The 14,734-nt window shown below is 40.0% G+C and overlaps 1 protein-coding gene across 1 annotated transcript; it reads left to right on the plus strand.

Annotated features, from left to right (window-relative positions):
* The first annotated feature begins 6,639 nt into the window (after positions 1–6,639).
* LOC129403313 (GTPase IMAP family member 7-like) lies at positions 6,640–7,527 on the plus strand. The gene has a single exon (XM_055130092.1). The coding sequence runs from the start codon at positions 6,640–6,642 to the stop codon at positions 7,525–7,527; it is 888 nt and encodes a 295-aa protein (XP_054986067.1).
* The last annotated feature ends 7,207 nt before the right edge of the window (positions 7,528–14,734 follow it).

Genomic DNA, 14,734 nt, shown 5'->3' on the forward strand with positions numbered 1-14,734 from the left:
GTCAGTGAGTGGTTAGCTTCTATCTTCAGCGCATCGTGATCTGAAAAGATGGTTGATACAATTTCTATTTTTCCGATTCTATTGAGGTATGTTCTGGGGCCCAGTACATGGTCTATTTTAGAAAATGTTCCGTGTGCACTGGAAAAGAATGTGTATTCTTTCTTTGGGGGGTGTAAGGCCCTGTATAGGTCTATTAGGCCTCTCTCTTCAATTTCTTCTTTCAGAGTCAGTGTTTCCTTGTTGAGTTTTGTTCTTGTCGATCTATCTAGAGGCGATAAGGCCATATTGAAGTCTCCGACTACTATTGTGCTGCATCACTGTCATCCCGTTGTTCAATGAGTTACTAAAGCATGCACCAGTAATGTCTCCATTCATCCTAGCCCTGAGATTTTAGCAGCCTCTCCTTACTCTTCCTTCCCAATGCTGCCATATTGGGGGCTCTTTCAGGGTCAGGGGAATGAGACCCTTTATTTATTTATTACCTTGTAGAGTTCAACCAGTGCTTTACAAGGTAATAGCCTTTTAAAGAATTATTGCACTCAGCCTGCACCAGTGCAGGAAGTCAGGATTTCTAGGACTCTCAGTCAGGAATGAAATGAACTCCCTGACATCAAACTATAGACAAGAGGCAGCCGGTGGTGATGAATTACACTGGACTGAATGAAGTGTATATGTGTGAGATAAAGAAAGAATGAGGTCATGAAGTTTGCATATAAGTGGATCAGCATGGAAAGTATTATGCTAAGTGAAATTAGCCAGAAAGAGAGAGACAGACATAGGAAGATTGCACTCATCTGTGGACTATAGAATAACAGGCTATAAGACTAACACCCAAGAATAGTAGAAATAAGTACCAGGAGGTTGTCTCCATGGCTTGGAAGCTGGTCTCTCATTTTGGGCAACTCAGAGAAGGGAACACCAAGTAAAATGTGATTGGAGGTCATGTGGGGGAAAGATGATGCGGGCCCAATATAGACTAGAGACTGAACACAATGGCCATTCAACACCTTTATTGCAAACCACAACACCTAATCAGAAAGAAAGAACAAAAGGGAATACCCTGCCATAGTGGCAGTGTGGGGTGGGGGGAGACGGGACTGGGGAGGGGGGAGAGGGATGTTGGGTTAACTTTTGGTAGAGAATGGGCACTGGTGAAGGGATGGGTTATCAAACTCTGTAAGGGAGAAACATGAGCACAAAAATGTATAAATCTGTAACTGTACCCTCACGTTGACTCACTAATTAAAAATAAAATATTAAATTAAAAAAAAAGGCTATTACCTGGGGGTGGAGCAATAGCACAGCAGGTAGGGTGTTTGCCTTGCATTCGGCCGACACGGGTTCTATTCCCAGCATCCCATAGGGAAAGGGGGCAAATACTGCCAGGAGTAATTCCTGAGTGCAGAGCCAGGCGTAATGTCTGTGCATTGCCAGGTATGACCCTCCCCCCAAAAAAAAGGTTATTACCCAGGTACTTAGATTTCACTGATTATATCCCATATTCTTTTCAAAAACGGAATCCCATTCATTCAGGCCATGGTTATAATTCTCTGACATATCTTCAGTTTAACTTACTCCACAGTTTCCACCTCTGTTGTTTCTTCCTGTGAGATTTCTTAGTTGACCCCTGGGAAGTCTTTAGTCCCACAAAAACAGACAGTGGGGCTTTTGCTCATTCCATCTTTAATATATCATTAGTCATGCTCTTAGATTGCCATGATCTGTGTGTGAACTTATTTTCAGGCAGAGAATAAAATTTAACTATTTTCTGTTAGAGAAACTTCATTGGTGCAGCTGTAAACTGCCATCAAAGGCACAAAAATTGCTTTTGTCAAATTAGTGACATTGAAGATTGCTTAGAGAAACTTCATTGTTCCACTAAAATCACAACGTGTGGTCATGTAACTTTAATATTCCTTCTTTATCCATTACATAGAATAATTGTAATAACTCATTATCAAGATTTTTCTTTGTTCCTACAGTATATTTATGTAAGAAAGACAAGAGATATAACCGATTCTTCATCAATGTTCGAAAGGGTAATATAATTCCTATCATACTCTAAAGAGAGTAATTAACTCCTTTTAAGACAACATTGTGGAAACATTATTAGAATATTTACTATATTTTCACCTATTGGAGTTATAGATACTCCGATTGCTCTATCTTTGGTAGGTCAGATACTCTTCAAATTGCTCATTGAGTCCTTTTGATAAGATGATTTAAAAAAATAACATCCTACTTTCTAGTATGACAGGATGTTGTATGTTATTTTTTTATTGTGAAACATGTTTTTTTATTATTGGAAAATAAACAATAAAGATCAGGTAGTAAATAATATACAAGAAAAGCACTTTTTAATTAATACACTAGTCAATATTTAAAATAATTTAAAAAGTGTTTAGAATTCCTAGAATGAACAACTACAAATAGTCTCTAATTCTTCACCACCAATATACTAAAGGAGTAGCAGACACATTGGATGGGATGTAAAGTAACCAATCTTGATTAAGAAAATATTAGCACACAAGGCTTAACCTGTAACAACATGTTAGTAATCTCTTACACAAGGGCTTAATAGTTCCAGGGTGAGATATAACAATCTTCACACTCCTTTTTCTAAGGTCATCAAAAAGTGACCTTTTCTGATAATTTTTAGTGAATTATTCATAACAAGTAACATAAGATAAATTATTTAGGGCCTGCTATGGGGCAGACTTTGGGTGGTGGTTGGGAATACTGGAAATAATGGTGGTGGGAAGGTGCAATGATGTTGGGATTGGTGTTGGAATATTGAAAGTAATAAATCATGAACAAATTTATCAAAATAAAAATATAATAAAAAATAAAATATTTTTGTCACAAATTGAATGTTATTTATTTTAAACATTCTTAAATGACTTTCCGCAGCATTATTGTTTTAGGACATAGGGTACATCTGACCCCACTACAATATTGAAGACAGCATCCACGTCCCCCACCACCAGCGTTGGGCACTCACACTTGTATCACTTTGCCCTGAACGCCACCTTCCAACACCACCAAGTTTCTTTCTCAAGAAGATCTTCCATTTAGATTGTAAGTCCTGTCTTTATTATCCAATATATGAAATACACAGGGAAGACAAGGTAAGAGAATATTGTAATTTACTTTTCCACAATGTGCAAATATTACTTTTTGTCCTCTCTTGATGAATTTTGATTCTAAAATGGATTTAAATATGTAAAGGAACAAACATGATAACCTCTCAGTATCTATATTGCAAACCATAATGCCCCAAAGCAGAGAGATTTTGGCGGGGACAAGAGAGAGAGAGAGAGAGAGAGAGAGAGAGAGAAGGAAAGAAGGAAAGTGCCTACCATAGAGACAGGCTTGGGGGGGTGGGAGGAAACTGCGGACACTGGTGGTGGGAAATGTACACCGGTGGAGAAATGGGTGTGGGAACTCTGTATGACCGAAATATGATCTAGGTTTAACTCATGTTTCCTGACCCTGACCTGGAATCAGTACTTGCTCCTAAGAGCTTGAGTAAATTTTTGAGAAATGGAATTTGAAGATTACTAGGGATGTACATTGTTACTGGAATCTCTTGCTTTAAGCCTTTTTAAAAAAATTCACAAACATACACATAAACAGACTACTTAAGAATTTTTGAAGACTTTTTTCTTATATATTTTCCAGTGATGGGCAACAGCATCATTACATTTTAATGCTTTTGAAGCAATCCATAACTCAAAATATAATTACCTTTTCTCATTTGCTTTTAATTTTTACTAGAATTCTATGGAATTCTTCTTGTATAATTATGCGTACTACATAGTATCAAGATCAAACTAGCTCCAGTGCCCATTCCTGAACTCCCTCAACCACCTCTTACCATCAGAATAACTTTATTTTCTCTCACAGTGTTGGTATATTATTTCTTTACGTTTATAGTACCTGCCTAAAAAAATCCCTATATTGATTTGAGCTAGAAAACATTCTTTCTAGTTTATAACTTATGTTTTGCTTATTGTGTTTTTTGCCCCATTACATTTTTTTATAATTTGATATAATCCAAATTAAAGCTTCCTAATTATCTATATCATATTTTAGAAATACTTTCTCACACCCAAGTTACCAAAATTTTCCCTTTGTTTCTTCTCTTATTTATATGGAGTCATTTTTACATTTTACATTCAAATCCATTTGGGGTTTGAAAGGAAAGTGGAAGTTCACACAATTTTTTGGAGTTTTCTGGCCACACTTGGTGGTGCTCAGAGCTTCCTCATGGCTCTGTGCTCAGGGGTCACTCCTGGAGGGCCCAGGGGACCATACGGGGTGCTGGGGATCCAGCCCAGGTCCACTGTGTGCCAGGCAAGTGCCTCCCTGCGGTCCTATGACTCTGGCTCCTTCCCACAATTTCCCCTTTTATTCATGCTTAGAAGTGTCTGGTTAATCTTGTTTCCTACAGATGTGCATTGTTGCCCCAGTGAATGTAAGTGTAACACAACTGGATAGAATCGAACAGAAATTAATATGGGAAAAACAATTTATTCTATTTCTGAATTTCAGTCTCTGTTCTTGCAGCACCAGCATCTTGCTGCTTTACTGAGAAAAATCAGAATGCCTTATTGTCAGCAGCTAGTTTTTCTTCACTGTGTTTCTTTTTCTTGGCTGTCCAGATTGATTTATATTATTTCTCATGTATTTTGTACTAGACTGTGTAGCTTCTGAAAAAAAAGTACACAATCTTTAACTTACATATTTATAAAATTTTATAGAGAACTGTTGATTAATTCTATTTATCAATTTTATTGTGATTTACACAAAAACATATTAAATTGATTTGGCTCAATTTTCTTTTTTTTCTTTTTCTTTTTTTAATTGAATCACCGTGAGGTACAGTTACAAAGATTTCATGTTTGAGTTTCAGTCATACAATGATAGAACACCCAACCCTCCACCGGCGCACATTTTCTACCACAATGTCCCCAGTATCCCTCTTGCCCCCATCCCAGTCCTCTCCCTGCCTCTATGGCAGACAATTTACCCAAGGCTCTCTACTTTGGGGCATTATGATTTGCTGGAATTTTCCCACTATCATTCAAACCTGCCTGCCAGGGGGCAGGTGCTAGATCATTTATTTTCTATTGTTTATTATGAATATCATGAGAGGTTGTGCAGTGGCGAAAGCCACTGTGAACTTCTGAAATTCTAAACATGTAAGTGGTTGGGGTCCAGAGACATCTCTGTAGGGAGCTAATCCATTTTGAGACTCATTTTGGAGTCTCTGAATCAAGTCCGTTGATGCGCAGAGATGGTGCTCAGAGACAGTGACAGTCAAGACCCCAAGTGGGTGGGGAGATGGGGAAAGATGGCCCGTTTCTACTGCACCATGTGGCCTGGAGTCTTAGTTCTGGAACCCACATACCTGGGTTTTGCTTCTGGAAGCTCATGGCCGTCGGGGTTTCATCTGGAGTAGGCGGAGAGGACACACCCGCTCCATCTGAGGAGCCCTGGTTGGAATTGCTTGTATGGGGTCCGGAGATATCTCTGGTGAGCTGCTGTCTTCCGGGATTCACTGCTATGTCTCTGGATCAAGGCTGTTGATGCTCTGAGATGGTGCCTGGAGCTCAATTTTATTTTCTGATCTAAATCTAGGTAATTTTAATCTTAATAATCTAGGTTATTAAGATTAATCAATTAATGGAATGTATTGTGTTATGAAAATTTTCCAATATGAATCACCCTACTGTTTTTGAACTAGATTACAGTGAATAAAGTTGAATGAATTTTCAGTCTAATAATTTTCAGTTATTTTTTCGGTGGGACCTCCCGAGAGTTGCTCAGCAAGCCTGGGTACCTCACTGATGCTCTGGACTAACTGGGCTGGTGGTTCAGTGCATGCGCTCAAGGATGCGACACTTCCTGGGCTCTCAGTACAGAGGCTGCTCCTGGCCACAGTGGCTTGCTCAGCTCCACATTCCAGGGCTGCACCTGGCAGTGTTTGTGGCACCAGGAACCAAACTGCTGTACTCTCTCCTGGCCCTTAGGGATTTTTTGGGTATCATTATTGAGCATGAGACATGTGTGCATCTCCTGGTTGGTGAAAACTTGTCTAACTTTGGGGATCAATAATTCACAACTTCACAGAATGTATGGGACGTCTTTCTTAGTTTTCATTTGATCAATAAGGTGGCATTGAAATGATCAGTTATTTACTGGCTTAAATAAGTTTCCTATGAAAATATCTGGATTAAAAAAGTTTTGTGGAAAATCTTGTTAGCTACTTTTTCATTGGGGTGGGGACGGTTGTGCTGGGGGAAGTCTTAACCCTGGCTCTATGCACAGAACTTCAGTGACCACAGGTGATGCCGGGGATCAAACCCTAGTCAGACACATACAAAGAAAACACTTTACTGTACTATCTCTTGAGCCCCTACTTTATTATATTTTTTCATAGTTATTGACCAGTTCTTTGCTTTTATCTTTACTGGGATCAATGCATATTAGAGACAATTTTGGGAAAATTTCAGGAAAGAAAATAAATAAGAAAAGGGGATGATTGCATTTTACATCTTCTGAGATGGACCATTTTTATCTCTCCTTCTATTCTTCAGGTCAAGTGACGTTTAGGTGCAAGACCTGCTGTGGACCATGGGTGACTCTCTGTTGGACGACCGTCAATCCAACGCCCTGAGGATTGTCCTCGTTGGGAAAACTGGAAGTGGTAAAAGCGCCACAGCCAACACCATTCTTGGGGAAAACAAATTTGTTGCAACAATATATACCGACTCTGCTACCAAGATATGCCAGTCAGCATTCCGGGAATGGGAAGGGAAGGACATTCTTGTCGTGGACACCCCGGGGCTCTTTGACACCAAGGAGAAGGAGGACACCACCTGCAGGGAGATCAGCAGGTGCGTCCTCTTCTCCTCCCCGGGCCCTCACGCCATCATCCTGGTGCTGCAGCTGAACCGCTACACAGAGGAAGAGCTGAAAGTCTTTGCCATGCTCAAGGCTCTCTTTGGGGAGTCGGTCACCAGGTACATGATCATCCTGTTCACTCGCAAAGAAGACTTGGGGGACACAAGCCTATGTGACTTCATAGCACACAGCAACGTGAGTCTAAAAAACATGGTCAATGAATGTGGGAACCGCTGCTGTGCCTTCAGCAACACAGCAGAGAAGGCTGAGAAGGAAGCTCAGGTGCAGGAGCTGATGCGACTGATAGAGGAAAAGATCCTCGGCAGAGGTCACTTCACTGATAACATCTACAAGGATGTAGAGGAAAGGCTGAAAAAGAAGGCTAGGTCCTTGATAAGAATTTTTGATGATCAATTGAAAAACGAAATTCAACTACTAGAAAAAGAATATGTCAATAAGCCACAGGAAGAAAAGGAGCAAAATATACAATTGCTAAAAGAAAAACATGCTGCTCGTATAAGAAATATAAGGGAGGAAGCTGGGATTAACATATTTGATGATATTTTATATATGATTAGTAACATAGTTTCAAAATTATTTCCTTTTTTAAAGAAGTAACATAATTTTCAGTTTATCTTCTGTTTGTTCTAGAATTAGAGTGAATTTTCTTTAGTGACATGCTTTACTCAATGACCCAATGTGAAGTTAATATCCGTAGTAGATTTCTGAGAATAAAGCGACAAAAGGTTGTTGTTGTCTGCATCCATCCTGCATCCTTGAACATTCTACCAAATGTGTATTTTACTGAAGAGATCAATAAATCTATAAAAGAAGAAATTTAATTTCCCCAAACTCAACAAGACTTCTAAAATTTTATTTTCTTTACTAAAATAAAATTTCACTTACCTTCAATATAAGATCCCGTGTTGATGGTGGAAGTGCATCGGGGATGGAATAAACGTGTTTACTGACACAGTGTTATATACTATTAAATTTTATCTCCTAAGTTGTGGACACAATCATTCACTAAGTTAATCCATATACAGATGATAACTCATCCTGTAATTATCAGTCCCTGAGGAGCTTACATGGCTAAACAAACTTAAAAATAGGCAACTAAGTGTATTTTTCATACAGGCATAATATTCACAGCTCATGCATTTACATCTTTTGACTGTTATTATGATCATGGGAAGATGCGCATGTTGTTGCACTTATGTCCACCGGAACTCAGTGAGATCCCCAAAACCAAATAGGAGAGATGCTCAGGAAACATGACACCAGCCCCACTCACTGCACTGTGGGTTGGGGTCTCAGACCCTTGTCAAATGACTCAGACTATAATCACATTTATACCCACAAACCCCATTCCATTGTGTCAGACAAGAGCACAAAAGATTCCCAGCACTCTGTCCTAATACAAAGCATTGCCCCCATCCTGAGGAGATGCGAGGGGAACAAGTCATGGTTACAGTCACAGGACCAAGAGAGAGAATGATTTCTTCTACACTCAGGGTCAGGGCACACTTTGCTGTCACTTAACCAGGGATTCAGTCTGGAAGGTCCTAGCAAGATCCAGGGTCTGGCCAGGGCCTCAAGAGGCAACAGAGTTACAAAGTTAGCACAGATGGGTGCCATAAATCTTAGGGACAGGCTTTGAAAAATGAAGAGACTGGACCAGAGAGAAAGTTTAGTTGTAAGGCACTTACCATCGGGTCCCCTCAGCATGGCCAGGAGGGATCCCTGAGTGCTCAGCCAGGAGTAGCCCCTGAGTATTGACAGATGTGCTCCCCCAGCAGGAACGAGAGATCATGTATGTCATGTATGTCAATACCCAATGCAATGGACAGTCTATGGCACATGCATAGAATGTGAGGGATCAGTGAGTGAAACAGAAACGTAATTTACCGGAACTCACTGAGGCTCTGAATCTTACCTTCCCATAACAATGAATACTTTCTCGTTAGCATCAGGGCTGCACAGTGACTGGAGGGCTCTAATCCTCTCTCTCTAGCCTGATATTTCTCTGCCAAAGTCTTTACATAAATGTTTGGTTATATAGTGCTATGGTTTAGGAAATTTTCCTTGCTTTGTGTTGCTCAGTAGCATCATTCACACAAATAATATAAGTGTAAATAACTCAGTTCTTAATTAGTAACATTTGATTTCATATGGCTAAACAAACCAGTATATGTGAGATTATATGCACTTGCATATGTGCATATTATTCACAGAAACATACATTTATATAATTTTAATATTATGTGATAGTTGGATCAACACTAATATATATAACATATTATGTGCTGTATGAAATGATGAATATTTCAATTTTAAAAATAGTATATGCCATATATATTACACATATGACTGCATTCATATATGGAATATAAAGTAATATAATAGGAGACTAACACCTAAGAATAGTAGAGATAAGGGCCAGGAGGATGGAAGCCGATCTCATGTGTTGGTGGAAAAGGCAGCTAGGATAGAGAAGGGAGCACTAAGTAAAGGATGGTTGGAGGGCTCATTAGGGGTGGTAGATGCGTGCTAAAAGTAGACTATGAACCAAACATGATGGCAGCTTAATACTTGTATTGCAAACCATAACACCGAGAAGGAGAGAGAAAGGGAGAATACGAGAATATGCCTGCCACAGAGATTGGTGGTGGGAAGGATACTGGAAACATTGATAGTGAGAATAGACACCATAGAGGGATGGGTACTAGAACATAAAAAAAAGAAAAAAATAGTCTGTGGGAGGGAAGGGCTGCTGCTATAAGTTTTTTCTTTTAAGTGTTGTTGAAGGCAAAACTGATCTCAGTAGTTTTTGAAAGCAAATTAGCCTTAAAAATCAGAAAATACAATTGGAATAATTAATTAGCAAGTATTATTTAATTAGCCATTATTGTTGTAATTAAGGCGATAAATTGAGGAACTATATTAAAGAGATTCTTAACTCTTCTGTGACTCAAAAAATATAAAAACATCATATCATGAATGAGCAGAATTGGGCTCCATCCCAAATGTCAGACTGGGACTAGAGAGACAGCACAGGATTTAACGCTCTTGCCTTGCACAGGGTTGACCTCTGTTTGAGCCCTGGCCCAGCATACAGCCCCCACTCACTGCCAGGAGTGACCTCCGCACAGAGCCAGGAATAAGCTCTCAGTCAGCTCTACGCCTGCCACGCGCATGCTGCCCGAGTTTATCAATCAATACTTCTACTATGATCATTGACTTCACTTAAAATAACTCAACTAATTATCTGTGACTTCTGTGCTGTTTGTTACCCTACTTCTGTTCTTCATGTGGTTTATCTGGTTTGTTTTGACCATTTGCCCCCTCACTGGAGTCTTCCATCCACCTTTAACCCTGGCAGATCTGTTGCTCAAACTTCTATACCAGAGTTATCTTGTTTTACAATGATAATGGTCATTGACTGAGGGCCCACCTTGAAGACCTTATCTTGACTTGAGTACCTGCCAAAGACCCTACTCCAAATAAGATCACATTCTCAAGTACCAAAAGTTAGAACTAGAAGGGTCAGAGCGATAGTACAGCAGGTAAGGCCTTTGCCTTGCAAGATACTGGGTTTGATCCCTACATGTTACCCCCAAGCCCATCAGGAGTGATCGCTGAACACCACTGAGTATGACTCAATACCCAAAGAAACAAACAAAAAACCAATCTGCAACATATTTCTGACTCTAACACCCATCTAAATAGGAGGTAAGAAATGGATAGTTCTTCAAGTTGAATCCTCTTGCTCTCCTTTCACTCCCTGTGATAGGTGGTCAATAAAAATTATATTGTGATGTGACAATATATCTTTTATTTAAACGTTTTTTATTGAATCACTGTAAGATAGAGTGTCATACAATGATCGAGTACCCATCCCTCCACCAGTGCCATTCTCCACCACCAATGTTCTCAGTATCTCCCCCGCCATACCCTTCCCACCCCCCACCCCCACCTCTGTGGCAGGTGTATTCCCTTTTACTCAGTCTCTCCTTTAGGGTGTTGTGGTTTGTATTGCAGGTATTAAGTGGCTATCATGTTTGGTCTATAGTCTACATTCAGTATGCATGGGCCTCCAAGCACCTTTTACTTGGTGGTCCCTTCTCTATCTGAGCTGCCTTTTCGCCTAGCATGTGAGGCCAGCTTCCAAACTGTGTAGCAGTCCTCCTGGTCCTTATCTCTACTATCCTTGGGTGTTAGTCACCCATTCTTTTGATTTATATTCCACAAATGAGTGCAGTCTTCCTATGTCTGTCCCTCTTTCTGACTCATTTCACTTAGCATGATACTCTCCATGTTGATCCATTTACATGCAAATTTCATGACTTCATCTTTTCTAACAGCTGCATAGTATTCCATTGTGTAGATGTACCAAAGTTTTTTAACCAGTCATCTGTTCTGGGGCACTCAGGTTTTTTCCAAATCCTGGTTATTGTAAACAGTGCTGCAATGAACATACAAGCGCAGATGTCATTTCGACTATACTTCTTTGCATCTCTGGGATATATTCCCAGCAGTGGTATTGATGGGTCAAATGGGAGTTCAATTTCTAAATTTTTGAGAAAAGTCCATACTGTTTTCCAGAAGGTAACAAGTCGGTATTACCACCAGCAGTGAGGGGGAGTCCCTTTCTCCCCACATCAATGCCAACACTGGTGGCTTTTGTCCTTTTGGATGTGTGCCAGTCTCTGCAGTGTGAGATGATATGTCATTGTTGTTTTGATCTGCATCTCCCTGATGATTAGTGATGAAGAGCATTTTTATGTGCCTTTTAGCCATTCAAATTTCTTCTTTATAAAATTTCTGTTCATTTCATTGCCCCATTTTCTGATTGGATTGGCTGTTTTTTTTTTCTTGTAGAGTCCAACCAGTGCTTTGTATATCCTTATTATCAACCCCTTATCAGAGGGGTAGCACAGTAGCACTGTCCTCCCAGTGTTCAGTGATTTGCTTGAGATGGCACCAGTAACAACTCCATTGTGAGACATGTTGTAACTGTTGTTGGCATACCGAATATGCCACAGGTAGCTTGCCAGACTCCGCCATGCAGGCAGATATTGTCAGTAACTTGCTGGGCTGTATGAGAGGGTCAGATGAATCCAGGTCGACTGCGTTCAAGGCAAATGCCCTACCCGCTGTGCTATCGCTCCAGTCCATCAGAGGAGTATTGGGTCAATATCTTTTCCCATTCTGTAGACTGCTTTTGTATTCTGTTCACTGTTTCTTTAGAAGTACAGAAGCATCTTAGCTTAAGGTAGTCCCATTTGTTTATCTCTGTTTCCATTTGCTTGGCCAGTGGCATGTCATCTTTGAAGATACCTTCAGATTCAATGCCGTGGAGGGTTTTTCCCACCTTGTCTCTAATGTACCTTATGGATTCTGGTCTGATTTTGAGATCTTTAATCCATTTTCATCTGACTTTTGTAGGTGGTGTTAGATAGAGGTCTGAGCTCATTTTTTGCATGTAGCTGTCCAGTTTTGTCAGCACCATTTGTTTAACAGGCTTTCCTTGCTCAATTTCACATTTCTTGTTCCTTTATCAAAGATTAGATGATCATATATTTGAGGGTGTTGGTAGGGATATTCAGCCCTGTTCCATTGGTCTGCATCTCTTCCTTTGTTTCAGTATCATGCTGTTTTAATTACTACACGTTTGTAGTAGACTTTGAGGTTGGGGAAGGTGATGTCCCCCATCTTCTTTTTTCCCTGAATTGCTTTAGTTACTCATGAGGGTTTGTTGTTCTATATGAATTTCAGGAGTGTTTGATTCATTTTTTGAAGAATTTCATGAGTGTCCTTCTACGGATTGTATTGAATCTGTATAATGCTTTGGGGAGTATTGCCATTTTGACAATGTTAAATCTCCTAATCTATGAGCAGGGGATGTTATTCCATTTCCTTCTGTCCTCTTTTATTTTGTGAAGTAATATATTGTAGTTTTCATTGTAAGGTCCTTTATCTCCTTACTTAAGCTGATTCCAAGGCATTTGATTTTCTGAGGTATGATTATGAATGGTATTGTTTTTCTTTTCATGTCACTTTCTTTTCTCTCACTATTTGCATATAGGAAAGATATGAACTTTTGGGTATTGATTTTATTAGCCTGCAACTTTCCTATACAAGTCTATTGTTTCTTGGAGTTTCTTGGTGGAGGATTTAGGGTTCTCTAAATATAGTATCATATCATCTGCAAATAGTGAAAGCTTGATTTCTTTAGTTTCTTTATTCCTTTCCTACCTGGATGCTCTTAATATCTTTTTCTTTCCTAACTACTATTCCAAGTACTTCCAGTACTATATTGAACAGAAGTGGAAAGAGTGGGTATCCTTGTCTCATCCCTGATCTTAGAGGGAAGATTCTTAATCTTTCCTCATGAGGATAATGCTTTCCAAAGCCTCCATCCCTCTCAGAGAACCTGGAAAGCTACCGAGAGTATCCCGACTGCATGGCAGAGCCTGACAAACTACGCGTGACGCATTTGATATGCCAAAAACAGTAACAACAATGGGCCATATTCCCCTTACACTAAAATCTCAAGGCTGAACTAGACTTCCAAAAAGAAGAACTAAAATAACTGTCTGTACTTTCAACGCACATACGCTGGCATCAGAAGCTTTCAACGTGGACCTGATGGTGCAAGCACAGAAGATCAAGTACGACATCATTGGTCTGACTGAGACAAGAAGGCATCGGTCACGTCATTTTTGACACTGGAAAACTGTTTCTCAGAACATGCAACAATAGAGGCATTGGTGTTATCTGTGCCCTTGTCAACAAGAATTTGGCCATGAGCATTGATTCATTCAAATGCCTAAAAACCCTAATCGGACAATTATGCTTGAATAGATGTGGCTCACTGCCAGCAGTTTCTATCTTCGTTGTCTGTGCACCAACATCTAACTATGATTAAGAAGAAATTGAGAAGTTCTACGTGGAGCTGAAGAAGTTCTGTGAAGAATACCACACCTTCTACAAAATCATCGTCTGTGATTTTAATGCCAAGATAGGACCGAGAAGGTCATCCAAAGAAATTCACATCGGGACCCATGGCCTAGAATGGAACAAACAGAGTGAGAGACTCTCTGAGTTCATCATGTTGACCAAGGCCATCCATGGTAACTCACAGTTCCAGAAAGGCAAATCTAAACATTGGACATAAGAGTCTCCGGTGGACAGTTCTACAATGAAATTGACCACACCATATTCAATCAATGGTTTTGACTGACTAATGTCGCTGTTGTCCCAACATTGGAAATGGGATCCGACCACCATCTCCTTCATGCAAAATTTGACTTCAGAGAGAGGGGAGAAGTGTCTGCAAAGTTTAAGTTTAAGAGAGAACTGCAGAATGACAACCAACTGGGAGATCTTTGGCACTATTTCGGTAGTAGGGGGAGATGCCATCATTGACAACATCGACGAGGAATACGATTGACTGTTTTAGCACCTCCATGACTGCACAAGGAATGCTGAGATTGGGAAAGGCACAAAAGACGCCTGTCTTCAGAAACTCTCAAGCAAATTCGCCAAGGTGGCTTGGAACGAGCCTCAGGGAATAACAAGCTAATATCCGAGCTCGCAATGCTGTGTGGAGAAGTGACAAAGGAAGACCTCAAACAGTGAAGAGCAGCAGTGTTGGCTGATGTAGCAGAAGCCAGGGAAATATTTGCAAAGTTTGCCTGTCCTTTGCCAGATACATGACCAAGATGACTGCCCTCTGATGTCCTGATTGATCTATCACATCATCCAGAAGAGCAATGAAGAGGATTATTCATGACTTCTAGTTGGATATCATTGATAGCCA

Source organism: Sorex araneus, chromosome 1, assembly GCF_027595985.1.
Source record: "Sorex araneus isolate mSorAra2 chromosome 1, mSorAra2.pri, whole genome shotgun sequence".
NCBI lineage: Eukaryota > Metazoa > Chordata > Mammalia > Eulipotyphla > Soricidae > Sorex > Sorex araneus.